The sequence below is a fragment of the Podarcis melisellensis genome (genome assembly GCF_964234715.1).
Source record: "Podarcis melisellensis genome assembly, chromosome: 12".
NCBI classification, from domain to species: Eukaryota; Metazoa; Chordata; class Lepidosauria; order Squamata; family Lacertidae; genus Podarcis; species Podarcis melisellensis.
In genome coordinates this window covers 59,460,544-59,487,808 of record NC_138544.1, presented here as the reverse complement: position 1 = coordinate 59,487,808, position 27,265 = coordinate 59,460,544, and the positions used below count along the sequence as shown (strand labels likewise).

At 49.7% G+C, this 27,265-nt stretch overlaps 3 protein-coding genes across 4 annotated transcripts in view; 2 read left to right on the top strand and 1 right to left on the bottom strand.

Moving 5' to 3' along the window:
• LOC309353157 (uncharacterized protein) overlaps positions 1–1,120 on the bottom strand; it is a 76,502-nt gene extending 75,382 nt beyond the window's left edge. Inside the window, exon 1 of the mRNA XM_081882364.1 lies at positions 1,110–1,120. The gene's annotated coding sequence lies outside the window, so the exon portion shown is untranslated. The remainder of the gene's footprint in view (positions 1–1,109) is intronic.
• On the top strand, positions 246–22,998 carry LOC309353246 (glycine receptor subunit alpha-4). Its single transcript, XM_081882570.1, has 9 exons — positions 246–329; positions 7,107–7,240; positions 8,693–8,760; positions 9,618–9,841; positions 9,958–10,040; positions 12,686–12,826; positions 14,607–14,821; positions 16,169–16,318; positions 20,539–22,998. Exons 1-9 carry the CDS (start codon positions 283–285, stop codon positions 20,833–20,835), a joined length of 1,359 nt encoding a protein of 452 aa, XP_081738696.1. The 5' UTR covers positions 246–282; the 3' UTR covers positions 20,836–22,998.
• A 2,353-nt stretch (positions 22,999–25,351) lies between these two features.
• Positions 25,352–27,265, top strand: part of LOC309353284 (erythroblast NAD(P)(+)--arginine ADP-ribosyltransferase-like) — a 46,099-nt gene continuing 44,185 nt past the window's right edge. The window contains exon 1 of one of the 2 annotated variants that reach the window (XM_081882658.1): positions 25,352–25,954. In XM_081882658.1, coding sequence (XP_081738784.1) covers positions 25,808–25,954 — 147 coding nt within the window. In that variant the 5' untranslated portion in view covers positions 25,352–25,807. The remainder of the gene's footprint in view (positions 25,955–27,265) is intronic. The other variant, XM_081882660.1, reaches the window with a different exon arrangement.

Genomic DNA, 27,265 nt, shown 5'->3' with positions numbered 1-27,265 from the left:
GGCGGGCCGAAGCGAGCGGGAGCGTCTCTGCCAGGCTCAGGGCTACGGGCGGAGGAAGCCAGCGGCGGGCAGGACTGAGGCGCTGGCCGTCGCTCGGCCGTCGAGGCGCCTCCATGCGGCGCTGCTGCTGCCGCCGCTGCCACTGCCGCTGCCGGACGGAGCCGCGGAGCAGCGGCGGGACATGCGCGCGCGCCTCCTCGGGCTGGGGCGCCGCCGCCACCGCCAGCCTCGCCGCCCGCCCGCCTTCCCCGCCGCCGGCGGGGGACGCCGCGCGGCCGAGGGATGCGAGGGCCCGTCGTCTCCCACCTCCTGCTCGGCTTGCTGCTCAGGTGAGACGGGGCGGGGGCGGGGAGCATCTCCGGTCGGGGCCGCAGCTGCAGGGAAGGGGCACTTTGCACGTGCTCAGAGGCGCGCTGGTATTTTCCAGGTGGCGGCGCGTCCTCGGCGCCGGGGCTGAGAGCTGGCGCTCGAAACCGGTTCGGGGGCTCAAATCAAGTGCCAGGCAACCCCGCCCCCCCCGCCTCACTTTCCCTCTTCGCCTTCGTTCCCGCAGCTGCCTCCCACCCGCCTCCCTCTGCTCCTTCCCCTTCTTTGCCTAAGCCCTGCAAAGAAATCACGAGAGGGTCTCTCTCCCTCTCCTTCACCACCAGCTTAGCCGGCAGATCTCCACAGTCCCAGCCCCCACCTCTCTTCCAGATCTGCTTGGATCTTGTCGGGGGAGGGGGGGCTTCTTGCTTGCACTCGGACTGCGGGGGCGGCGGGTTGTGAAGCCCGGCAGGGAGGGAACGAGCGAGGCTGGTCCTATCCCGACCCAGCGAGGCCTCTTGGTCCTTCTCGGGGGAGAATTTTAGCACCAGCCGCTTTTCACTGCCAGGGGGAGAAAGAATGCCCTTTGCTGGGCAAGAAGGCTCTGGGGACCGGATCCCCCTGAGAGACTGGCGCTGGCAATCTGGGCGCAGATGCGGCGGGGGGAGGGGCGCTTAGCTCTCAGGCAAGGCTCGGGGAGGGGTCTGAAGGAGAAGGAAGTCCTTTCACCTGAGCTACTAGGCCTGGTTCTCTCCAGGGTCCGAGCAAGCAACACTTCTCCGGGCACAGGGCAGGAGGGGGACCAGAGAGGCCACTCCAGCAAGGAAGCGCCCCAGGGTGGCACGGGCATTGGGGAGGAGTACTGTATGTTCTGGCACGGTGAGCGCTCCTAAGAGGAACTGACAGGCTTCTTGGGTTTAGGGGAACGCAGGGGTGCCAGCAGCAGCAGCAGCAGCAGCAAGGTCCTTGGGGTGGGATGTGGGGCTTGCAAGAAGATCCATGTTCCTCATCCATTTTGCGCTGGGAGGTTCCAGCATCGCCCCACAGACATTCGAGCTGGGGGAGAGCAGCGCTGGGGGAAACTCCTAAGTGTTCTGTAGTATAAGAGCCTCGTAGATGTTTTCAGGACTCCAGCACCCCGTGAATATTTCAGATCCCCTCATGTCAGCCTCGGGTTTCCAGGTAAGCGCTTGGGAAGCTGAGCCTAAAAGCCTGCAGGGAGGTCAGGCGCAATTCCCCCACCCCCGCCCCACCCGCAGTCTGGGCTTGTTCCGCTCTGCAAATTCGCCAGCTGTCTCTAACATAGCAACCATTTCTACACACGCGCACGGACAGTGCAGTTGTGAAGTGTGGGAATAGCCGAGGAGGTTATTTTTGATCGGGAGCAACCTCTGTCCGTTGTCTGGACTTAAAGCTCGAGGTTTGGGGGAGAGGCCGGCCTGCCAGCGACACTGAGATCTGGGGGTTCAGACTTCAAGAGTGAAACACACAGAGAGAACCCAGCTAAGCCGCCCCACCACCTTCATGGAGGGGTGCACTGAAGATAACCCAAATCTTTCCCAAGCTATGGTGCTGTTCTTGCATTCCAATGAGCGTGGGGCTACCCTCAGGAAGGCCCCGCGGCTACTTCAGGGGTGAGAACAGCCAGCCAGATTTTCCGGCTCTGTGGGACTGCCTGATATGGGGCTTGGCTCTTGCCTCGGGATCCTCTTCCAGGTGGGTTTGGAGTGAAGGGCAGGGAACATCTTGCTTGTACAAAGGTACATCGATCTGGGTGGGCACAGGCAGCGGGAGTTCTCTAGCTCTTCCAGGAATCCCCACTTCCTCTGCCCCTCGGCTCCGCAGCGCAGCATCTCCTGCCTGCTGTGTCCACTGGGAGTGATATCAGGTTTTTCTGAAAGCACTGAAGCTAAATCAGGTGAAGGTAGCTGATGGGTCTCCATCCCTCAGTGAGTCAGGGACTTCCCCTGCATGCAAAGACAGACTCCGCCGATTGAGCGGACAAGACCAAGAGTGGGTCCAATGGTCAAGAAGGCGGTTTCTGCAGGTGGTCTAGGGGGAAATGAGGGGCAGGTGGGGCTCGGCCACCTGGAAAGGGAGCCTATCTGGGAGAAGGAAAACTCTGATCATAAACATCCGCTGCCTTGCGGGATATCTTTGGGAAAAGAAAAGGCCAAGGAGTAAACCCTACACAAAACAAGAGTGGAGTCCCTCAGGCGGTTGGGTGGTGCCTAGTACGCTTCCTTCCAGTCCCTCCCGCAGCCCAGCTGGTGCGCTCCTTTGGACCCCATCAGTGAGGCCCAGAGAGGGGTCTTGTTACAGGGGCAGCCCAGGACCTCCAAACACTGGTCAAGGCTTGCGTCCTGGGGAAGTCCCTTCGGTGCTGCTAACACACTAGTTCGACTTTACCCCTGGAGATGCACGGATGCCAAGAACTGAAGCTCTTAGCCCCTTGCGTGTTTCTCAACTGGACTGGCGGCAGACGCTCCTGTTTTCAGACTGGGTCAAAAGGGAAAGGCATGGACGGAAATGGGACCCCCACTTCTGGGGATCCTCGAGGGCTTGAGAGAGACCCCAGGCACTGCGCAGCCAGGCGGCAAATGGTCCACACTTCCTGTCGCTGTTTTCTGATCCCTCCTGCTCAGCCCAGAATGGTACAGCTCTCCCCCACCCAGGCATGCAGGGGTCCTGGCCTACAAGGGCTCACCCACCCAACTTCTGCCGGGGGGGGGGCACCAGCCTTTCCAGGCACCACTGGCCCAGTAACGGAGCAGGGTCACTGGAGACGCATCCAGCTCAGATAGTTTTGCTTGTTGCGTTTATTTAGATGTCATTTCTTGATGCAGAAAGAGAGAGGAGAATGTATATTCTACATGCTGCCGAAGCCTCAATTGCCTTGTAAGTTACTCCAGATCTTTCAGCCCCCCAGAGGGAGGGGAAGGGAGCTGTTCTCGCCACAGACCAAAACCTCCAGGGGGCCCTGTTCCACTCCGGATTCTGCAGGGGCCTTGGCCAGCGAATGATGAGTCGGATGCAAGCGCTGCTGACCTCCCGCAGCGTTTGCTTTGCTGACCTTGCAGAGGAGCTGCTGGGCTTGTTAAAATTATTTGGCCTCCCAGGATCTGCGGAGCCTCTTTTGCGTCTTTTAACAAGGTAGCGTCTTGCAATGTGCTTTTCCAGTCTAGCCAGCGACTCCTTTCCTGGGAGCTTCCTTCCTTTTAATGGACGAGCATTTTCACGCGGGGAATCGACAGCAAACCCTCGGGCAGCTCTCGGGGAAGGGGGCATTTGGGAGAAGTGTTGATGGCTCGATTGGTTGGAGCGCGGCGATGATAACGCCAAGGTTGCATCTCTGATCCTCGTTTGGGACGGCTGCATATTTATTCTTGCATTGCAGGGGGTTGGACTCGATGATCCTCAGGGTCCCTTCTAACTCTATGATTGGCAGGGCGGGGGGACTGAGAGGCTGGCCTTAGGGACAGAGGCCGAGCTAGCTGCTCCAGCGCCCGGAGCGGTGCACATGCCATAGGGATGGGGTGAGTGTCCCAGGGGGAGAGATGCCCATGGGGGGGTGGAGCGAGCTGTCCGTGGTGGGCTGCTTCCTGGGGGGGGGGGGGGAGCCATGCCGCTTTGCCAGCGCCCTTCCTCCCTTCCCTCTTCCTTTTAACAGCTATGGGGAGGCTCCCCCCCCCAGCAGGCCGGGAGCGAGGGGCAATGGCGCGCCACCAGCCCACAACTCCAAAGCCTTCCCCAACTGTCAAAACAGAGCGGGAAGGTGGGGAAGGCCGCTGGCAAGGCGGTGCATCTCCACCCCTTCCCCTGACGGCTCGGGGTAGGCCTGGGAGTCACGGGCAGGCGGTGCGCCGAATGTCACCCCCCCCAAGTGATGACACCTGGGGTGGACCGCCCCCACCGCCCCTTTCCTCTGCCCCTGCTTAGGGACAGGCAGAGCCTGGGCTCCTCGGAGTTGACAAATGGAGGGGTGTACATGGAGGGACCAGCAGCTGGCCAAAGAGGGGAAATATTATTGACTTATTCACAGAATCTATAGCCCTCTCTACAGCTGAATTCTCCCCACTCCCAAGAGTGGGGAGCAAAGTAATGAAAACAAATAATAATAATAATAATAATAATAATAATAATAATAATAATAACAACAATAATAATTTATTTATGCCCCGCCTATCTGGCTGGGTTTCCCCAGCCACTCTGGGCAGCTTCCAACAGAATGTTAAAGTACAATAGCCTATTAAACATTAAAAGCTTCCCTAAACAAGGCTGCCTTCAGATGTCTTCTAAAAGTCTGGTAGTTGTTCTTCTCTTTGACATCTGGTGGGAGGGTGTTCCACAGGGCGGGCGCCACCACCGAGAAGGCCCTCTGCCTGGTTCCCTGTAACTTGGCTTCTCGCAGGGAGGGAACCGCCAGAAGGCCCTCGGCGCTGGACCTCGGTGTTCGGGCATAACGATGGGGGTGGAGACGCTCCTTCAGGAAGAACAATTTACAAAATCTTTAGTTCATTGAAAAACTAAACAACGTCCTATTTGTCTGGGGGGGGTGGGGGGCAGTGCCTGCCTGCCCCTTTCAAGCACAGCTGGGAAGAGGCCTCTGCAGGCTGGGCACACTCAGAGGAAAGTGGGCGGGTGACAGAGAGAGAGTGCAGTGCCCCCAGTGCCCTCTTGCCTAGGGAGGGACAGGGAGCGGGCAGAGAGCAGCACCCCCCCAGGAGTGACAGCAAACTCCCTTGGGTGGTGGAAAGGTCTGCTCTTGCCCTGGCAGCTGCACAAAGACTGGAACTGCAGGAGGAGGAAGATGGCATCTCCCTGTAAAGGTTGCCAAGGCTTATGTCCAGTTTTTGCAGTGCTGGTTTCCTTAATTTGCTTAATGACCATCCTAATTCTGAGCAGAGCTCTGGGGAAGCACCCCTTGTTCCATGGGGAGAGCCTTGCAGGCAAGATGCATGCTGGGCCCAGACTGGCAGCAAAGGGGAATCCTTTGGCCCTCTGGATAACTCTCTCTGCCCTGCTGTTGGGATGTGAAGAGATGCTAGGATCTAATTATTAGGTATTATCCTTCCTTCCTCAGCAGAGTGCCATCCCTTTGCAGCTTAAAAAGGGAAGCTTAGATAGTTTAGTTTTAGCCTTTTAGTTTAAGCAATCCAGAATGCTTAAGACAAACTGGGTTCTCCTGGTATATTTCCCCCTTTTCTCCCCCTTAAAACAACAATCACACAGTCTTGTAAAAGGGGGGAAAATAACATTTCCTCCCTCGGAATACTTCTTGAAGAGTAACAGATGCAGGAGCTTTGTTCAGGCAGGCTTAAGATGGTAATTCAGATACCAAGACTTGCTTAAGTCTAGCTTAAGATGGAGTCTGAGTTTGGAGCTCAGATTTAGCAGATGTTCTCACATTTCTGGCTTGGGGGAAAGTGCTGAAAAAGAGAAGATTTGCCCAGGGAGGTAAGTTAATATATATGGCTCTGCCATCCCCCTGTCATGGCACCGCGGGGGTCCCGTCTCTCACAGAGGGGACAGAAGGAGTAGCTTGAGTGGCACCAAGAGGTTAGACTATTTATTTTATGCATCAGAATCATGTTCCACCTTTTCAAGGAGCTGAAGGTGGCATACAAAGCTCTCTTTGTCCTCATTGAGCCATCACAACAACCCTACAAGGTAGGATGAGAGGCAGTGACTGGCCATACCTTGTGAGCTTCATGGCTGAGTGGGGTTTCGAACTCTCTCTCAGGTCCTAATCTGATGCGCTACCCACTGTACTACACTGCTGCCTTCTACCTCTGCGTGTTGAGGCACCTAAACCCAGCAGGGCTCAATGGCGACAGGCAGCCCAGATGATGCCAGCTCCTATTTCCAGCAGTGGGGTGTGTGTGTGTGTGTGTGTGTGTGTAGAAAAGTGGGGTTCAGCCTGCTGACTGTGGAATGTAAAACACAGGAGCAGTCAATGACAACATTCCTAGAGTGTACATGTTAGAACATGGGAAGGGATGTCTGTCCAGCAAGCAGGTAAACTTCCTGGAACAGACTTCCTCCGCATGTGGCCAGAGGTGGGTGTGGCCTCACCTGTGCAGGTAATGATAAAAGCACAGGGCAGGCAGCCATCTCTCTCTCTCTGCCATCTTCCTTCGAGGAAGCAACATCTAAGAATGCCCTCTTGGCTCTCAGCCAAGAGAGGAGGAAAGGACTATTTTCCTATAAGATAGATTCTGAATGTATTTTACCTTTTTAAGCCTGTCTGCCTTCTGGGATCATATTGTGATACAGAACATGAGTAAACTCTTTTATATCTTTATGAAGACTGTGTCGTGTCTTGTATTTTAAGAGGGAACAAAGGGGAAATTACCAGTGTACCGTATTTTTCGCTCTATAAGACGCACCAGACCACAAGACGCACCTAGTTTTTGGAGGAGGAAAACAAGGAAAAAAATATTCTGAATCCCAGCAGCCAGAACAGCAAGAGGGATCGCTGCGCAGCGAAAGCATCTGGCTTTTGGCTTCTGGGATAGCTGCGCAGCCTGCATTCGCTCCATAAGACGCACACACATTTCCCCTTACTTTTTAGGAGGGAAAAAGTGAGTCTTATAGAGCAAAAAATACGGTAATTATTATAGAGGTTCTAGCGAACCTGTGCAGACGTTACCGTTGTGAACTTAAAGGGGAATGCCATAAACTCTGCTGATATTTTGGGAACTTGTTAGCACAAATTGGATTAGGATATAATCTCACAATATATCCTCTCCTGCACCCCAGAACATTCCCACACTGACATCCCCCTCTCTTCCTCCCAGGCTGGTGTCAGGAAAAGGAGAAGCAAAATCTGCCTCCCGGAGCCTCCCGCAACCAATGTCTCCCTCTGATTTCCTGGACAAGCTCATGGGCCGGACGTCGGGGTACGATGCCCGCATCAGACCCAATTTCAAAGGTAAAGGAGGACTTTGCTCACATGCTTCCCATCCTTTCGCAGCGTTTCCCCATCAGGACTGCCAAATCCAGGACATCATACACATCCCTCCAGTGCTGAAGGTCACTCTGTGTGCAAGAATATTGGAGGCTGGAAGTTTGAAAGATAGCCAGGGATGCAAAGCCCCTCCCCACACAAAAAGAGAGAGACTACAAAACAAGAGAGCCCTTTCCTGGATGGAAATGGGGGAGTGTCCTCCCTGGGAATTATATTGCAAGACTCCTGGTGTTGGATAGATTCAGATGAGTAGGAGAGGATATTTTATTTAGTCATTATCCTTTCTCTTTCTCACTTCTGTGAGAATGTAAATACCTATTTTTTTAGCAGAGTTAAAATCACCATCTGTGCACAGCTTATCTCTAGAAGCTGTTAGGATAAGGTTGCACGACCTTCTAGAGCAATTATGATATCCAAAGATGCTCTAGGCAGACTTGGATTATCTGCTCCTGTTCACTCTTAGGCTATTTAGTAAAAATCACTCTTAGGCTATTTAGTAAAACAAGAAAATATAAGGTTTACTCACATCAAAAGTCTTGCCAGGATTCAACAAGTATGGTGATGAAAATCAGACAGGCAGTGTAATGGGAATTGGGGTTGCTCGTGCGTAAGTTGCTGCTACTCTTGGCAAAGTTGCCTGGTTAAACCTTTCCCTGGCTGCACAGCCCTTACTCCGCAGCTGTGTCAGTCACTGGCAGAATCCGTCAGTGGGCATTTCCTGAACTTCTTCCAGCATAAAAGTTCTTTGACGCCAAGTCTCCGCCTAGCCTCCCTCCGCGGAAGTCTTCTGCGCAGGGTGGGCATGGCCAGCGGAGGACCTGTGCTCTCCCCGCTGGTCTCTGTAGAAGAGTCCTGGAGCCATCTCTCCGAAGCCCTCCCCTGATCCCCTTTCTTCCTGGTGTCACGCTGATTTCCTTCCTCAGTAGATGAGTTCCCTCTCTCCCTGCTGGGTCCTTCTCCGGCATCGCTGGGGAGCCTTCCCTCCACTCCTGGCTCCGATGGCAGTCCCCTGACAGGCAGTAATCCTTAAATATTACAAACACCCATAGTCTAGTTCAAAATGGAGTGTGCTTTCTGGAGGAGAGTTTACAGACAACCTTCCCCATTGCAGGCAGGAGAAAAGTGTGCAGAGACAGGAAGAAGTAAATATTAAGTTTCTATTATTCTCCTTCCTGCCACAAAAGTTTAGAGGCTATGACATCATCATGTCCCCAGTTTGTGACGATCTAGGAATCATGCATTTGTGATCTGGCTGCACATCCTCTCACACCTGTCCTGGGATCATTGGAAAACAAGTGACCTGTATAAGGCAGGTGTCTCCTCCAGGTGGACCAATGCTTTGACTTGGTCGAAGGCGGCTTTGAGTTGCCCCCTAGAACCTTGTCAACTCACCTATGCTTTCCCATTGGCTTACAGGCCCGCCCGTCAACGTGACATGCAACATCTTCATCAACAGTTTTGGTTCGGTCACCGAAACAACCATGGTGAGACTCTGACTGCTTGCCTCGCCCCAAGCGCAAGGGTCCTCCTCTGCCCTGGGGCTGGCTGGGCAGCGATCCCTGGGGGTTGTGCTTGCCTCTGAGTGGCTGCTGTTCCCTTGGAGGTTGAGGGGGGCAGGGAGAGGAAAGTGGTGGGAAAGGTGGAGGTTCAGGTGATGAGGACAATTGGGAAGAAGGCAGAGAAGAGCCTTGTGGCTTGTGCATAAGAACACACAAATAACCCTGTAGCTGGATCAAGCCCATGGCCCTCCTAGTCCGGCACCCTTATTTATATGGGTCTTAGTCTATCATAGAATTACAGAGTCGGAAGGGACCATGAGGGTCATCTAGTCCAACCTTCTGCAGTGCATGAATCTTTTGCCCAGTGCGGGTCTTGAACCCACAACCCCCAGGCCCCTCCCAACTCTACAGCATTGATTCTCCCCTCCTGTGGTTTCCAGCAACTGGTATCCAAAGTCATTAGCAGGATTGTGTCCAGTTAGCACTGTGAACAAGGAAGTGATGTTTCACTTGGTATTAATTATTATTATTATTATTATTATTATTATTATTATTATTATTATTATTATTATTATTTCTGCCCCCAACTATGCAGGGAGAGCGTAGTCAATAGCCATTGATGTGCAGGAGTTCCAGAGCCTTTCTCCAAATCTCTTCCCAGCTTGCTTGCTCGCTTGCTTCCTTATTCCCACCTCCCACCTGCCTTGCTCACTCCCGGGCCAGGATACCAGAGGACCTGAACCAACACTGCACATGGATACATGTGTGTGTGTGTGTGTGCAGGTGCATGCCTGCGTCTTGTGGCTTGCACCCGCGTGTGACGGCTCCTCTCTGCTCTCAAGGACTACCGCGTCAACGTCTTCCTGAGGCAGCAGTGGAACGACCCCCGCCTGGCCTACCGGGAATACCCTGACGACTCCCTGGACCTCGACCCATCCATGCTGGACTCCATCTGGAAGCCGGATTTGTTCTTTGCCAACGAGAAGGGCGCCAACTTCCATGAGGTCACCACCGACAACAAGCTCCTGCGCATCTTCAAGAATGGCAATGTGCTCTACAGCATCAGGTGGGCCCAGCGGCATCTGGCATGGGCTCTCCCTGCTGCCACTCGGAAGCAGGGCAGGGCCTGACACAGACCCCTTTCCCCCCTGACCCCCTCCTTTCTCTCCCCTTCCCTCCTAGGCTGACACTAATCCTGTCCTGCCCCATGGACCTCAAGAACTTCCCGATGGACATCCAGACCTGTACGATGCAACTGGAGAGTTGTGAGTACCAGGGCAAAACCTTTTTGTGGTGCCAGGTGCAGGACAGTTGCCGCACCTGCAATCTATGTTTGGAGGCAAGGAGGAAGAATGCTGCCCCAAATTGTTGCCAGTGAGCTGCACGGAGTGGCCAGCAGATGGGCAGTGGAAGGACTGCTAGCTGAGTCCAGGGTGGCTCCCCAAAGTCATTGCTGAGGTTCTGGAAGACCCAGCAGACTCTGGCAGTGGAAGAGTCCATTTCAAAGCAGCTCTGGTGCTTCTCAGAAAGCAATGATGCCCTGAGTGGCGGAGTTGGAGGAGCAGGTGAAGGGGAAAGGCAATAGCCCCTGGGGCAGGGAAGATGTCTCCCAACCAGCAAGGGAGGACAGTGGTGTGGGAATGTTCAGGGATGCAGGAGAGGATATATTGTCTGTTCACAATTTAGCAGAATAACATTCCCCCTTTTTAAAACTCGCAGCGGATGCGTTTGCTCAGGCTTGCTAAAGCCTCTATAATAACTGTTCTGGTATTTTCCCCTTATTCCCTCATAAAAGATAAGACATGTCACAGTCTTCTATAAAAGTATAAAAAGCTTTACTCACACATCATTCTGTTCACAATAGGATCCCAGAAGGCAGACTTTGCTTAGAAAAGTAACATACACCTGGAAACTATCTCATAAGGAGACAGTTCCTTTGTCCTCCAGCCAAGAGAGCATCTTTGGCTAAGCAGATATTGTTTCTTTGATGCATGTAGTCAAAAAGAGAAAGATGTCTGCCCTGCCCTGTGCTTTTTTCGTTACCTGCACAGGTGAGGCCACACCCACCTCTAGTCACATGCAGAGGAAGTCTGTCCCAACCCAGAAGGAAACAGGAAGTTTACCTGCTGGCTGGACAAACATTCCTCCCCATGTGTAAACATGTTCACTCTAGGAATGTTGTACTTGACTGCTCTTGTATTTCACATCCCACAAGTGGAACTTGTAGTTGAGCATGATCTGGTCTGCGTTCCCTTTGCTATGGGGTGGGAAGGTGACTGGTGCTGAGCAGAGGAAGAGGCAGTGAGCAAAGGCTGTCCCATGGAAGATGGAGCAAGCTTGTTTCCTCCTGCTCTGGAAGGTAGGACTTGAACCAGTGGCTTCAAGTTACAAGAAAGGAGATTCCAACTAAAGACACCAGGAAGAGCTTTCTGAGAGTGAGAGTTGTTTGACAGTGGAATGGACTCTCTCAGAAGGTGGTGGACTTTGGTTCATTGGAGATTTCTAAGCAGAGGTTGGGTACAGTGTTAGAAACGGAGACATGGAAGCTAGGAGCTCAAGGGCACCTTCAACCGAGGTTGTGGAAGCAACAACAGAATGTCTAGGTGCACTTTTTTAATAACAAGAATACAGTACAAAGCTGAAAACGAATGAACTGCAACTAAAATATTATCTTCATTTTTCACATGGTCTAGCCCTTCCCCTGCCCACCCCCCTAATATTCTTAAGAGGGTCTCTTCTTCAGAGAGTAGCTGGAAGTGGGGAGGCAGAAAAAGGTCCTCCTTTCCTTCCGCTCTGCAGTTTTAATCTGAAATCAGGACTTGCTGCACCCAGAGCTCAGAAACTGCTGGCGCCAATGAAATTCCATGGCTCAAAATGCTCCTAGAACGGGAGTTTTGAACAATGGTTAGGTAGTCACTTGTCATGGATGCTTTAGATGAGATTCCTGCATAGCAGGGGGTTGGACTAGATCAGAGGTTCCCAAGCTTATTTGGCTAGTGCCCTCTTTTCAGAAAAAAAAAATACTCAGTTGTCCCCTGGAAATCTCCCTTTGTGAAGTGCACACACAGAAGGATGCCATGACAAATTTGTATTCTTTTTATGTATCTATATTTCTAGCTACGTCCTAAGCAGATAATCACTCTGACTTAAACTCTATTTTACATTGATAAGCATCATTATACAACAAATGAAACATGTACAAATGGTTTTTCAAAATTTTATTCTCTTCTCGTCTTTCTTCATGCTTTATTCAACGCCCACCCCCTTGCACCCGAGGCTACTACCTGCTCCCTGGATTGTTCCAGCGCCTCCCAGGGGGTGGTATCACCCACTTTGGGAAACACTAAGCTAGATGACAAGGGACGCGGGTGGCGCTGTGGGTTAAACCACAGAGCCTAGGGCTTGCCGATCAGAAGATTGGCAGTTCGAATCCCCACGACGGGGTGAGTTCCCGTTCCTGGGTCCCTGCTCCTGCCAACCTAGCAGTTCGAAAGCATGTCAAAGTGCAAGTAGATAAATAGGTACCTCTCCGGCAGGAAGGTAAATCATGTTTCCGTGCGTTGCTCTGGTTTGCCAGAAGCGGCTTAGTCCTGCTGGCCACATGAACCGGAAGCTGTACACCGGCTCCCTCAGCCAGTAGAGCGAGATGAGCGCCGCAACCCCAGAGTCGTCCACGACTGGACCTAATGGTCAGGGGTCCCTTTTACCCCTTTACCATTGCACACGTTGCACCCAGGGAGCCAGGGGTCCCTCCCAACTCTACCATTCTATGATTCTATGAAGGCCTTGTGGTTTGGGGGAGGGGGGAGGATGCCCGACAGCACTTGTGGCTTTGTGCAGATGGCTGGAAGACTCTGGGATGCTCTCCCCTCTCACCCTTCCTTCCTCACCCGCTGCCTTTGCCTTCTAGTTGGCTACACCATGAACGACCTGATCTTTGAGTGGGTGAAGGAGCAGGAAGCTGTGCAGGTGGCCGAAGGCTTGACGCTCCCTCAGTTCATTTTGCGGGATGAGAAGGACCTGGGCTATTGCACAAAGTCTTACAACACAGGTAACCAGCTTCCCTCCGTCAGATGCTTCCATCGTCCCGGCACAGAATGAGCATCTTCCCACCCGCAATGCTGCCCACTCCTTTGCCACTTGTGCCAATGGGGGGCATCTCACCTCCCAGATGTTTCCTCCTCTTTCTTCTTGATCTCCTGACTCTGCTTTCGCCCCCTTCTTTTAATTTTAAGGATACCAATCTTGTACAGAGTCTTTTTAACTGATGGTATCACATCTGCATATTTGACTGGTTTTTGCAAACCATCCAGGGGAACTTGTCCATGGGCATTCTAGGAATGGCACAAATAAATGAAGTAAAGAGGGGAACAACCTCTTTATGAGGAGGAGACATGGAGGCCCCCCCCCAAACAACCTTTGTAACCTCAGCATTGTCTTATTGGTTCTCTATCTATCTATCTATCTATCTATCTATCTATCTATCTATCTCTATATATATTCAGTTTTTCATCATTAACATCATTCAAACTTAAATTCAGCAATATTTATACCTTTGTGGGATTCTCTAACCCCTGGGCTTCCCTCCTCCCCCTTCTGGTTTTCCTCAAATATATTTTTTAAATTTTGACTGCATCTAATTGCATATATCCAACTTTAATTAAATTTAATTAAGTGCTACATCAATCTTGCTAATGTCTTTAATTTTTTACATGGTTCCTTAATATACTCTATAAATTTATGCCATTCTTTTTTAAATTTACTGTCATCTTGGTGCCTGATCTTCCCATTTCTGCGTAGTCCATCATTTTCTCCATCTACTCTTTCTTGGTTGGCGTTTCCTCTTACTTCCATCTTTGGGCAAAAAGCATTCTTGCAGCTGTCTTTGCATACATAAACAGTCTTTTAAAGTCCTTTGGTATTTCTTCTCCTGTAATGCCGATTTAAACAAGCTTCCTTTTTTTATTAACAAAAGTTATCTTAAACATTATTTTCAATTCATTATATATCATTTCCCAGAATGCTCTAGCCTTTTTGCACATCGACTGCATATGTTAGAACGTGCCTTCATTCTCTTTACACTTCCAACATAGGTTGGTAGTATTTTTCTACATTTTTGCTAATCTTCTGGGAGTCAAATACCATCAGCACATCATTTTCACATAGTTTTCTTTCAACGTACAGCATGCTGTAAATTTCAAATACTCCTTCTGTAATCTTTCCCAATCAGCAGTGTCTCATGGGCACACTCAGGACCGGATTTAGGTTTGATGAGGCCCTAAGGTGCTCCAGAAGGTAAAGGGGCCCTTTCAATGTCCAGTTGTCCTTTGTCAACAACAAATTGTTGCTGTTTTTTGTGTTGACTGTATGCTATATTGTCATTTATGGACCTCATAGGCATCTCAAGCCATTTGTACATAACAAAATATGTATTTTATCAAAGTCATTGAACTGAAATGCAATTAAGAAGTATATTAATAGTGAAATAGTGAATAGTATATTAATAGTGAAATAATCATTAATCTCTAACTTAAAATGATTTTTTTATTCATAACAAACTTAATAATGCAAACACATTGGCATTTGGCAAGAACAAAAGTTCCTTTAGAAACCCAATGTACAAAGACTCATAATCTAGTCTCTAGAAACTTGCTATAACATGAAATAATAATTGTAGGTTTTATTTTATGTTTTTTATCTTATATTTTGGAAATGTACATCCCGTTTTTCCCCCTTTAATTTTTTTTGGGGCCCTTGGGGGCCCTAAGCTGTCGCTTGTTTAGCTTATACGTCAACCCGGCGCTGGGCCTGCTCTGCCTTTTCCCTTGCAGGGAAGTTCACCTGCATCGAGGTGAAGTTCCACCTGGAGAGGCAGATGGGCTACTACCTGATCCAGATGTACATTCCCAGCCTGCTCATCGTCATCCTTTCCTGGGTCTCCTTTTGGATCAACATGGACGCTGCCCCTGCCCGGGTGGGCCTTGGCATCACCACAGTGCTAACCATGACCACGCAGAGCGCGGGCTCCCGGGCGTCTCTGCCAAAGGTTGGTGCTACCAGGTGGTTTGAGGGGGAGGGGGAGAAATAGCGCTCTCCCACTGAGGGAGGCAAGTGAGCCTCTCCAGTCCCCAAGATGCCGTCTTGCAAATATTTGTTTCATTATTGCATTCCCACCGCACCTTTCCCTCCAAGGAGCTCAAAGCCTCATACGTGGATTTTGAGGAGTAGGAGAGGATGTTCTATTTAGCCAGGCTCCTTCCCCTTTCTCACTTCTCTGAGAATGCAAATCTCTATTTCAGCAGAGTTAAAATCACCATCCTGTGCAGCTTATCTCTGGAAGCTATTAAGACAAGATTGCATAACCAAAGATACTTTGTCAGGGACAGAAAAAAGGAGAGGTTTATTATTTATTCATCATATCCACCCCCCACCTTTTCTCAAGGTAGTGTACATAGTTCCTAGAATCATAGAATTTTTTATTTTTGCAGAAAAGACAATACCATTATTATAACCAGTTACATTTCCATACATTATTATATAGATATAAGTGGTATCATTATCTTAATACGTATATGCTTATTAAAAACCTACTATATTCTGTATAAACTCAAAGTCTATGTCTACCAGCAATCCGTTCATATGTTGAGAGTGTTGTCATGTTGTCAGTCGATTGACTGAAGAGGATCAGATCTTTAGTCTTCCAATGCATCAGTATAGAATTCATCATAGAACCATAGAAATATAGAGTTGGAAGAGATCCTGAGGGCAATCTAGTCTAACCCCTTGCAATTTAAGAAGGATGATGGAAGGTGTGCAGAGGAGGGCAACCAAGATGATCAAGGGTCTGGAAACCAAGCCTTATGAGGAACGGTTGAAGGAGCTGAGTATGTTTTGCCTGGAAAAGAGGAGAGTGAGAAGAGATTGGATAGCTGTCTTCAAATATCTCAAGGGCTGTCCCATGGAAGAGGGAACAAGCTTGTTTCCTCCTTCTCTGGAGGGTAGGACTCGAACCAATGGCTTCAAGTTATGAGAAAGGAGGTACTGACTAAACCTCAGAAAGAACTTTCTAGCAGTAAGAGCAGTTCAACAGTGGAAGGGTCTCCCTCGGATGGTGGTGGGCTCTCCTTCCCTGGAGGTTTCTAAGCAGAGGTTGGGTGGTCATTTGCCATGGATGCTTGAACTGAGATTCCTGCATTGCAGGGGGTTGGACTAGATTGCCCCATGGGATCCCTTCCAATTCTAGGATAATTTTATTCTAAGACACTGTGGGACATTAGGGTGCTCCTGCTGAGTAGGGAACCAGATCCCCAAGGGGGATGGAGTCTTTCAAGTCAGGCCCTGCCTAGCAACCCACTTCTGAGGGGCCACCCCGTTCTCCCTTCCTCCTTTGCAGGTCTCCTACGTCAAAGCCATTGACATCTGGATGGCTGTCTGCCTCCTCTTCGTCTTCGCCGCCTTGCTGGAGTATGCCGCCGTCAACTTCGTCTCCCGCCAGCACAAGGAGTTCATGCGCCTGCGCCGAAGGCAGCGGCGGCAGCAGATGGTGAGTAGGCGGATTGACACCCCCCACCTGCCCTGCCCCCCACCTTGGCTGTCTTCTTGATGGAAGGGGGCGATTCTCTGGCTGTATTCCCAGCTGCTCTTCTCAGCCCAGACACAATGGCCCTGATCCTGGGTTGGGGAAAGGGAGGGGTGGGCAGGATCAGGGCTTCCCTTCTCAAGCGGCAATAGCTAAGCCATCCCTGTCTGCTGGGTTGCCCAACCCCTTCCTAATGGAGCAGGATTGCCCCCACTTGCCCTCCCTCCCAGATTCCTGGCCCAGCTGACCCTGAATTTCTGTTGAAAGTCACCCAGGATGTGGTGGGGCGGCAGGGGCCTTGGAGGGGGCTGTAGCTCAGACTAGCATGTTGAGAAACAGATGGCTCCCAGAAGATATTTCAAGGCCCCCCACCTGTTTTGCAGGTGTTTTTCTTTCATCAGGTTCACCAAATCTGCCCCGAGTCTCTGTAGCAAAAGAAAAACAAAACAGGTTTTGAATCTGATTTGACAACATTATCATTGGCCGCTGCCACGAACTCCCAAAAGCTCTCAAGGTCTAGTTGGAGTCTTTCATTCTGAACCATGAGGACAAATCTGTAGCTCAGTGCCTGCAGAAGGGCCACAGGTACAACTCCCAATGGCTTCTCCAGGGAGGGCCAGGTGTCTCAATGCAATTTGTTCCTTTTGCGGGTTCCTTTTCAGTCAGCTGAATCACCCAGAAAATCCTCCAGAACCTTCTTTCTCAGTCCACTTCATCTGTTGGTGAATTCCCATGTGGGAACAAACACCTCACCCATTCTAGTCCTGCTTAAAGTATTTATTGAAAAATTAACATTACAACCACTGGTCTGAGGAAAATAAAGTAAAACTATGCACAGAGAATCCTTCCTCCTCTCTGCTCTTTAGCTGCCTGGCCAGAGTAACAGCCAAAATTCTCTCATTCAGAGCCTGTCTAATAGAGAAGTCTGTTGCTAAGGAAACCCTGTTGCTGGGGAAGACCTGTTGCTGGGATAAAACTTGTTGCTAGGGGCAAAACTATGCAAGGATCGTTTCAAGCCTGTTTTTAGACTACACTAACAGGAAGAAGATGCTTGATCTGAGAGCTGCTGCCATTCAATGGATGGAGCTGTGAGAACATAAGAATGGGGGACAACCTGGCTTGCCAGTAGTACATGTGAGAAGAATCTAAGGGGTCTTGGAGGACTCCAAGCTTAACGCGACTCAATAGTGAGATGCAGCAGCAAAAAGAGGTTGGGTGGCCATCGGTTATGGATGCTTTAGTTGAGATTCCTGCCTTGAATGGGGTTGGACCAGCTGACCCTCAGGGTCCCTTCTAACTTTGCGATTCGACAATTCTATGATTCTGTGAGCAGGATGAGATGTTGCCCAGCTGGAGGGAGCATCTCTGAGCAGGTGCAGAGTGCAAATGGCCTTCTCTAGCTGCAACAAACCCAGGCACAGACCTAGAATTCAGAGGAAGCACCTTCCTGGGCATGGCGGCAGGGTTCCCAGCTGGGTTTGTACCCCCAGAGATAAAGCTACTGGTCTTCGAGGGTGTCTGTGAGACTGTGTTGCTGCTGCTGCTTCCTCCTTCCACCCCTCTCCCCTTCTCCTCACCCCCCTTTTCCTGAGTCATGCACCCCAGTGCCCACCCCCACTGCAACCATCTCATTGGTAGAGGCCCACACTTTAATAAACGAAATCGTCAGGAAAAGCAAATGTTGAAAGCACATTTTTGGAAGCACATTTGCGTAGGCTGGCTTATTTGGCATCCATACATTTGTGGGAGTTGCAAGGAAGGGCCAGGAATGCTGAAGGACCCTGGGCAATCCTGCTCAGCCCCTTTCTCCTCACCCTCCTTAGCCCATGCCCATCTTTTGAGACGTCACCAAGCCTTGACTAAATCCTCCCAGTTCTATATCTGCAGCCTTAAAGGCTGGCCACTTGGCAAGCCGAGACGGAATCATAGAATTGTAGAGTTGGAAGAGACCCCCAGGAATCTCAGCTCAAGCATCCCTGACAGATGGCCATCCAACCTCTGCTTCAAAACCTCCCAGGAAGCAGAGTCCACCCCCTCCCTAAGGAGTCCATTCCATGGTTCAATGGCTCTTCTGGTGTTGAGATGGAATCTCCTTCCTTGTCATTTGAATCCATTGGTTCAGGTCCTATCAAGGTGTGTGTGTGTGTGTGTGCCTGTAATGATGCTGCCATCCCACAAGCTCCCACAAAACCTTGCCTTTCATCCTCCTCCATTCCCCTCCTCCTCCCTGCCTAAGCTGGGAGCTCCTGAATGGCTGGTTTGTTTGAATGTGCCCTCAAAGCCCACACGCCATTTTGAGCCCTTCGTTGGAGGCAGTGTGTGTGTGGGTGTGTGGGAATGAGGGTTGTCCTTGGGTGGAACGGACTCCCTTGGAAAGTGGTGACCTCTCTCTCCCGTTGGAGGTTTTGAAGCAGAGCTTGGATGGCCATCTGCTTGAGTTGAGATTCCTGCATTGCAGGAGGTTGGGCTAGATGACCCTCAGGGTCCCTTCCAACTCCACAACACTACGGTTCTGAGATTCCACCCCCCAGGGCCTCTAAGCCCCACTGCCTTTTTGCTGCCATCCTCCAAAGAGAAGGGGGCAGGCCTGCCAGGCACCTGGTGGGTCTCCCCTCTCTGTTCTCTTGTTGAATGATGGGGCACACCTGGGCGTTCTGTGCATGTGTGAGTCCACCCAGAGGACTGTAGTCAACCAAGCTCTCTAAGAGGAGACCTGTTGAGCCAGAGCGAGCCACGCCTATGGGCATCAATGGACAGGCCCATTGCACGGGCTCCCGCCCAGAGTCGCTGTGCGCCAGCCGAACCCTCGGTCATCCACTCTCCTGTTTCTGTTTGATCTGCACTCCCTGCTGGATTGTAAAAGGGTCTGAACAGCCAGACGCCCAGCTTGGAGTCCCTACGGCAGCTGGAGGTCACGCCCAGCAGCGAGTCCACCTGCGAGACCCTCTCTCAATTCGGCAGCACCGACTCCAGGGTAAAAAGCAAGCACACACCCCTTCCCCACCCCCGGACCCCACCCCGCAGGTCTCCTGCTCTCCGCCTGACACCCTTCGCCACGCCAACCCTCGTGTTTTCCCCCTCCCTCCCTTGCACCGCCTTCCCCATTGCCTGTGAGAAACCCACCCTGCAGTGTTGCCCACAAATGCACAGCACCCCCTGTATGTGTGGGAGCAAAGGGTTTTTGCTGGCAGTGGGGTCAGCACACAGCCCAGAGGGAGAGAGGGTTGGATGTGCTGGAAGGGCAGCTGTTATCAGGGCATGCATGCGTTCTGAATGGCACAGAGCTCTTCGACAGACACACACTATGGAAGCTGGAAACAGAGAAGGCTGCAGCCCCTCTTCACATGCTCTCATGCATGTGAAATAAGGAGATAATATATATGTTAGATATTATCCTTCCTTACTCACATTTGTGAGTTCAGCAGAGTACATCCCCTTTGCTGAAAATAATAATAATAATAAGAAAGCTGTTGATAAACTAGTGTTAGCCCTTTAATTTAAGCAATCCAGGATGGTTTATCACAGACTGGATTTCCTGGTATCCCCCTTCCCCCCCTTAAAACAATAAACACACAGTATTCTTATTAGTAAAGATAGATTTAGGTACTCACCCGGTTTCACAGCAGCAGTCCTGCACCAGGCTTAAAAGGTAGTTACAGACATATATGGTTGTTTAGATTAAAGTGGAGTTTGAGCTGTGTCTCATACTCAGCGCATGTCCTACATCCCTAGTCACTGAAGAGAAGAGATGAGAGAGATCGGAGATCAGGAATCAAGAGAGCGAGCAAGCCGGGGACGTGACCAGCTTATATAGGCTGCTCACCTTTACCTGGCTAGAGACAGTGGGAGTGGCTCTCCCAGGGAGGATTTCCTGTAGAGATCCAACATCCCCCGTGTTTGCCTTTCTAGCAAACACACCTTGTTGGTTTGACTGCCTTGTAGACATCCCACCTGCTCTGCTGTGACATGTCTCCGGCGTTACCTCGAAAGCAATCGGGTCCCATTAGTTTCAGCGCCCTGGTTCAAGCCACCATCCTTGGAGGAAGGATTTTGGGCTTGAGCCATGATGCAGCAGCATCGAGGCCCCCCCTGTAGACAAGACGGAGAACCTTTAAGCCGTGACTACCCCTCCAACGCAATGACCCCAGCTCCCTGGGCTGCTCCCTCCCTTTCTCTTTCCCCAGGAGGAAGAGGTTGTCCGCGAGAGCCGCTTCTACTTCCGGGGCTATGGCCTGGGCCACTGCCTGCAGCACATGAAGGACGGTGGGGCAATGGAAAGTCTTGACATCTACAGGCCACCCCCTCCCACCTCGCTCCTGAGGGAGGATGAGATGCTCCGGAGGCGCTACCTGGACAGGGCCAAGCGCATCGACACCATCTCTCGGGCGGTCTTCCCCTTCACCTTCCTGGTCTTCAACATCTTCTACTGGGTGGTCTACAAAGTGCTTCGCTCAGAGGAGGTCCACCAAGCCACGCCCTGAGCTCTTACCAGACTCGAAAGCCAATCCACAAGGACCTTGGGAGCTGCATTCTGTCTGGCGTTCACCTTGCAAAGCATTGGGATGTTGACCTCTCTCTCCCCCACGCCCTTCGTGTTTCCTGGACACAAGTTTCCCAGTGCTGGCCAAGAAAGTTGGTGAGCTGTGCATGGCATGAGAAGGCCCAAAGCAGAGCTTGCTCCCACTTCTTCCTCCAGTACCACCAGACCATGGCATTTAAGGATGGGGCGTGTTTCTCAAAGTGCTGGCTTTCCTGCCCCAGGGATTTTAAGGTGCCCCAGCCTACTGGAGGCACCAGAGTTTCTACCCTAGACTTGTGTTGCTGTTCCTTCGCCCCAGCAAGGAGGTGGGAGAGTCAGTGGGACTCAGTTTCCCAGCTCTGTAGCACAGTGTGCTGCCACCGTCCCCCTTGCCATCTAACCCACCTATACTTAGCCAGCATGGTCCAACAGAGGATCCTTGAGGAGGACATTTCCCAGTCACACAGCATGGTCCTTACATCAGCTGGGCTCCTGCCCTGCCTTAGTAGCATGGATATGTCTTGCAAGCAACATCACTTCCTGCCATCTCCCCAGCACCAACACCACCCATAGATCTGGAAGACCAACCAAACCAGCGGTGTTGCAGGGGGTGGGGGTGGGGGGACTGGGACATGGTGCAGAGATGAAGGTCCTTAAGGACAAGGCAGGTGTGGTCAGTCCTTGATGGTCCAGAACCTGCCCAGAAATGGAAACAAAAGGAAGGCACAAGTAATGCAACTCTATCTTGCTCTGTGTGTTTATACTTTTTAGAAATGTTTAACTGCTGCTTGGATGGACTATGGGAGAAATGTTTGGGTGTCCTCATTCAACGCAGCTCAGTTCTTTTTTTGGGGAGGGTAACATAGCTCTTATTCCTTTTCATCTTTAAGCTGTTTATCATGGTTGCATTGAGATATATCTTTGTTTACATTAGAGCATATGACATGCAACAATTACATAAAATTAAAACAACAATAAACACACAGACAAATGTTTCTGACAAGGTTGTGTCAAAGTGTATATAGCAAAAGTATGACAATTACTACAGATATGAAATGGTGCAAAGTAACAGTGACAATAGGTAAGAGGAATTTTGTATCAATAACAATTAGAATCTATAGGAATTTATAGGAAAGGGGTAGGGGAAAGTTAAAATATGTCCTTCATGCACGCTAGACTGTGCTGTAAACTTTGGGTACGGTTCTTCCATATGCCTCTTTATTTGTGTAATCAATAAACTCACATCAGATTCCATAAAAATCATCATGATTCTTTTGCCCTCTTGCTACTTTTAATTTTTGTGGCAGTTTTTCCAATCCTGTTGTTTGCCAGATTGCATTAGACTATTTGTCCATAACCAACCATTATTTGTAATTATTTCCATGTCTTGGCAATGGTTGTTCTTGCAGCAGTTAATGGATGTGTTATGAGTTATTTTTTTCTAACTTGCAACATATCGTGACTTACAAGTTAAGTGGAGCCAGTCCTGGGGTCCTGGGGTCTGTCTGCCTTGTAATCAAAGATATGCTGGAGACACAGGGCAAGGGAGGGCGTTGTCTCAGGGTGTGTTTCCTGAAGGTTTCGGCTCTCCGCAAAACAGGGCTAGAATGAGACCATCTTGAAGTAGAAGACAAAAGCATAGGGATTCAGAATCCCACTCCCTTGGCACCTAAACAGGGACAATGTTGGCATGGGATGAGTTTTCCAGAGGAGAGTTCTCCTTAACAGAATAAGGGAAAGCGAAGAAATGGAACACTCCTAGGCCTATACTGACATCTAGGGACCATTGAGGGAAGTTTGCCTCAATGCAGGACAATCTTCTTGAGAGCTCAGTACAGTGGTACCTTGGGTTACATACGCTTCAGGTTACATACGCTTCAGGTTACAGACTCCGCTAACCCAGAAATGGTGCTTCAGGTTAAGAACTTTGCTTCAGGATGAGAACAGAAATCGTGCTCTGGCGGCGCGGCAGCAGCAGGAGGCCCCATTAGCTAAAGTGGTCTTCAGGTTAAGAACAGTTTCAGGTTAAGTACAGACCTCCGGAACGAATTAAGTACTTAACCCGAGGTACCACTGTATACGTTTATTTTAGACCGTACAGATTCTCCCCAACCAGTGGCGTAGGAAGGGGGTGCGGTGGGTGCGGGCTGCCCCGGGTGTCACCACTGGGGGGTGTGTGTGTGACAAAATGGCAAAAATACGTGTTTTTAAAATAAATTTTAAAAAATTAAAAAATTGGGCTCACGACACTTTTTTTTGGAAAAAATAATATTATTTAAAACGACTTTGATAACTTTGCCTGACAATTAATTAACCTCAGCAAGTCAACACAATACATATTGAAACTTTTTAGTTCAGTCAACGAACGCAACAAAACGCGGCTGAACTTGACGCTGTGTAGTGGAGAGCAAATGGACAAGGAGGGCAGGGGGTGTTTCGTTCTGCCTAAGTCTGTCTCTGCAGTTTGTACTCGAGCGAGACGTAAACAGCCGGTGACTCATCATCACTCAACCCGCAGCCAATCCTATCTGCACCGGGTACCCCCTGACCTTGCTACGCCACTGTCCCCAATATCCCGCCTCCTCCACTGACATACCCTTCGCAGGACTCCCTGTGGAGAGTGAAGGACCACAAGCCAGCTTGCTCAGCAGTGTTGATAAAACACACTTTTAATAAAATGCCCCCCCCATTCCGTTAAGGATCAAGGGAGATTGTTCTGTCTGTTGTCTCCTCCAGTCAAATCAAGGGGTCTCTTCAAAATCAGCCTGTGCCCAGGCCCAAATCTGCTTTGGAAGTGGATTGTGCCCAAGCCTTGGAAAATCCTAGGCAGCCGTCTCTTGGACCAGAAGTTGTTTCATCACTGGCAACCCCGCAAACACTTTCCACCCCAAGTGAGCTTGTGCGTCACCTGGGCACATTTAATGGTGAACCAACCTAATTCACACTTTCTCAAACAGCGCGAAAACCAAAGGTAGCCATCTTTGGAATTCTCACTTCTTTGGATTTTGTAACCCAGTCCTCTAGCCAAATAATGTGCGTAAAAATGCACATGACAGGGCAAATAGTGCATATAAAAGTTTATACAGTGGGAACTTGATTTTCAAATGCCTTGGTTCCCAAACACCAAAAACCTGGAAGTGTTTTTTTGGAAGCCAAATGTCTGATGCAGCTGTTGGATATTGTTTCCGGGGCACCTGCACCAACCAGAAGCCACGTCTTGGTTTTTGAACATTTTAGAAGTGAAATGGATTTCCAGAACAGATTAAGTTCGAGAACCAAGGTACCACTGTATTTGGCACTTTTGTTTTGGCTATTTATTTTGCGTTTTTGTTTTTGAGGCTTTTTCAGTTAATTTGTTTTTGTGACTGTGTGGAACCCAGTTCAATTACTGATTGATTGATTCATTGTGTGACTGCGGAAATGGATAAAAGCCCCCCATCCAAACAATGACTATCATCAGTGCAGGTAAGAAATGTTTTATTTTATTTTATTATCATCTACAATACTGTCTTATACTTTTTAATAGTACAATACATTGATTATTGCTTTCATTTTATGGATCAATGGTCTTGTTAGAGAGTAAAATTAATGTTAAATTGCTGTTTTAGGGGTTGTTTTTAAAAGTCTGGAATGAATTAATCCTTTTTGCATTACTTCTTATGGGAAAGGGTGTCTTGGTTTTGGAACGCTTTGGTTTTGGAACGGATTTCCGGAACGGATTAAGTTTGAGAACCAAGGTACCACTGTATTGTCAAAAATGGAATAGAGAAATGCATTATTTTAGGAGAAATTGCTTTGCAAGCTTGTACGTGTTAGACAAACTTTCATATAAATCTATGTACATTAGGAATAAGTTGAACTAAGATGGGGTGAATTTTCAGCGGGACTTGAAACAAATATATACTCACAAATTGATGTGGAAATGTGGAGGACTGGACTTGAGAATCGAAAAATGAGAAATGAAGATAAACCAAAATTTGCCCACCCCTAACCCCAACCTAAGCTATGGAATACAGGACATCCCTAGAGGGGTGTCGTGTATTTATTTATTCTTATTTAGCAAGATACACACACACCTATATAATTTAAAATACTGATGAAAACAGACTTTAAAAACATTAAACATATCTGAATTATCAAGATATATCTACAAACCAATAGCTTTTTAAAAGCAATGTACCCAATGAAATTCCCTGTCTCTGTAGGCTTGCCTGTGGAAAGGAAGTTTAAGCAACGTTTAAAAGAAGCCTGCCCAATGAAGGAGGGAGATTATGTGGCCCTTGTGCAGGGCCGTTTTAAGCATATCTGGCACCGTGGTGCAAAGATCCCTCCCCCCCCTTCCCCAGAATTGTCACCCCTTCCCAATCCTCTGCAGGGATTGCTCTCCTCCCGAGGAGGCTTGGGAAGGAGGCTGCACAGCCCTATGGTTGAGGGGGCACAGCTGGCAGACGTGTAGGGAAAGGGGAGGCAAAGCCACGCAGCTCCCCCACTCACTGGGGCGCCCCTGAGAGGCCAGCGCCCTGGCGCAATGCGCCACTAAGCCCAATGGGAAAGGCGGCTCTGCACTTGTGAAAAGTCCCAGTTCCAGAGATGGGAGTCGGGCAGGCCACTCCTTCAAGTAAACTGATCCCAAGCTATGGAGGGCTTTGTATACTAATAGTCGCCCCTCTAATTTGGCTGAGTAACAAACCAGAGGTGCAGATTGAAATGCTCTTTGATGGTGTTGAGGGGAAGGATGTAGCGAAACAAGCCTCTCCCTCTTCCTGTTACTGGAGGAATCTCTGTGAAAACGAGACCTGTCATTGGGTATGTTTTTGCTAGAATGAACTTAGTTGAACATTGAGGAAAGGAGCTTCCTCTGCCTCCGAAACCTCAAATCGGCCTGTTTCCTGTTTTGGTGAGAAAAAACACATAAAGCTGCAAGTAAGTTTCAAATGGCAACAAGCGTGCAGATAGAGATATCCGCTCCGCCTGCACCTAACTTGCTTCACCTCAACAACGAGCGGGCGTGGACAATGAAGTCCCCTCTCCACAGAGTCCTGGTGTTGCATCTGATGGGAATCTTCACAGGAGACAATCAGGTATGAAAAGGCACCTTGGAGGGTGGAGGAGGGGGCAAAGGTGGGCTTCAGTCCAGAATTCAATCTTAAATCTGGAGTTTGGGTTTCACCAGCCTCCTGTTAACAGGACTGGAGGAACCAGTAGCTGTGGCCAGGAAGGCCAGACCTGGAAGATGAGAAGCCACCAGTGTTGCCTACAGGCTTTCAGGCAAGGGATTTCCCCAGCCCTTTCAGGAGATGCCCACCTGGCACCTTCTGCTCTAACACAGGGCTTTGGCCATTCCTCAGACTCAGTCCAGGCATTCTCCAAGGAGGTCAGTCACTGACCAGGGTCAAGGGTGCATTACATTGGCAAGGGCTGGCTTTTGCAAGTATCTGATTGGTCAGTGGATACTGTAGTTAACTGGATGCCAGACGAGATGGAGCCTGGAAAACATAAGAGCCTGCCTGTTGGATCAGGCCAGTGGTCCATCTGGTCCAGCATCTTGTCCTTACTGCAGCCAACCAGATGGGAAGCCCACAAGCGGGGCATGAGTGCGAGAGCAACTGGTATTCCACCAACTGGTATTCGGAAGCATTACTGCACGCAGCTGGGGAGGCAGAGCAGAGCCGTCATGGGGAGCCTTATCCACCCCCTAAAGATCCGTATCTTTACTGAAGAAGTTCTTCACAGTTCTGCCCCCCAACACCCAACAACTAGGGGCAGAGGGATCAATGCCTTTGCATGGAGCTGGAGAAGTCAGACGGAAGGCTTGCTGAGAGCCCTAGAAGATACCAAGTGAAACATCGCTTCCTTGTTCTCAGTGCTAACTGGACACAATTCTACTGCACTTTGGGCATAGATATATTTTCGTTTTTTGCACATGTGCAGTTGGAAACAGCCTCAGCACACACCCCAAACAAGGAAAGGGGGCAGTTTGTAAAGAGGTCTCATTTCCTTTTTATTCTTTTCTTAGAGCAGGTAGTGATTCGGGGAACACCTTACTGATTCATAAAAAATTATGCACTGCTTGATTTGTGAAAACTAAACAAACCTCAACGTGCTTTACAAAAAAAAATATAGAAAAACAACAATTTATTATTTATACCCCACCCATTTGGCTGGGTTTCCCCAGCAACTCTGGGCAGCTCCCAAGAGAATATTAAAAACACAACAAAACATCAAACATTAAAACTGTTCCCTAAACAGGGCTGCCTTCAGATGTCTTCTAAAAGTCAGATAGTTGTTTATTTTCTTGATGGGAGGGTGTTCCACAGGGCAGGCATTGCTACCAAGAAGGCCCTCTGCCTATTTTTCTTATCAATAAGAAAAATCAACAATGTAAAACTTTC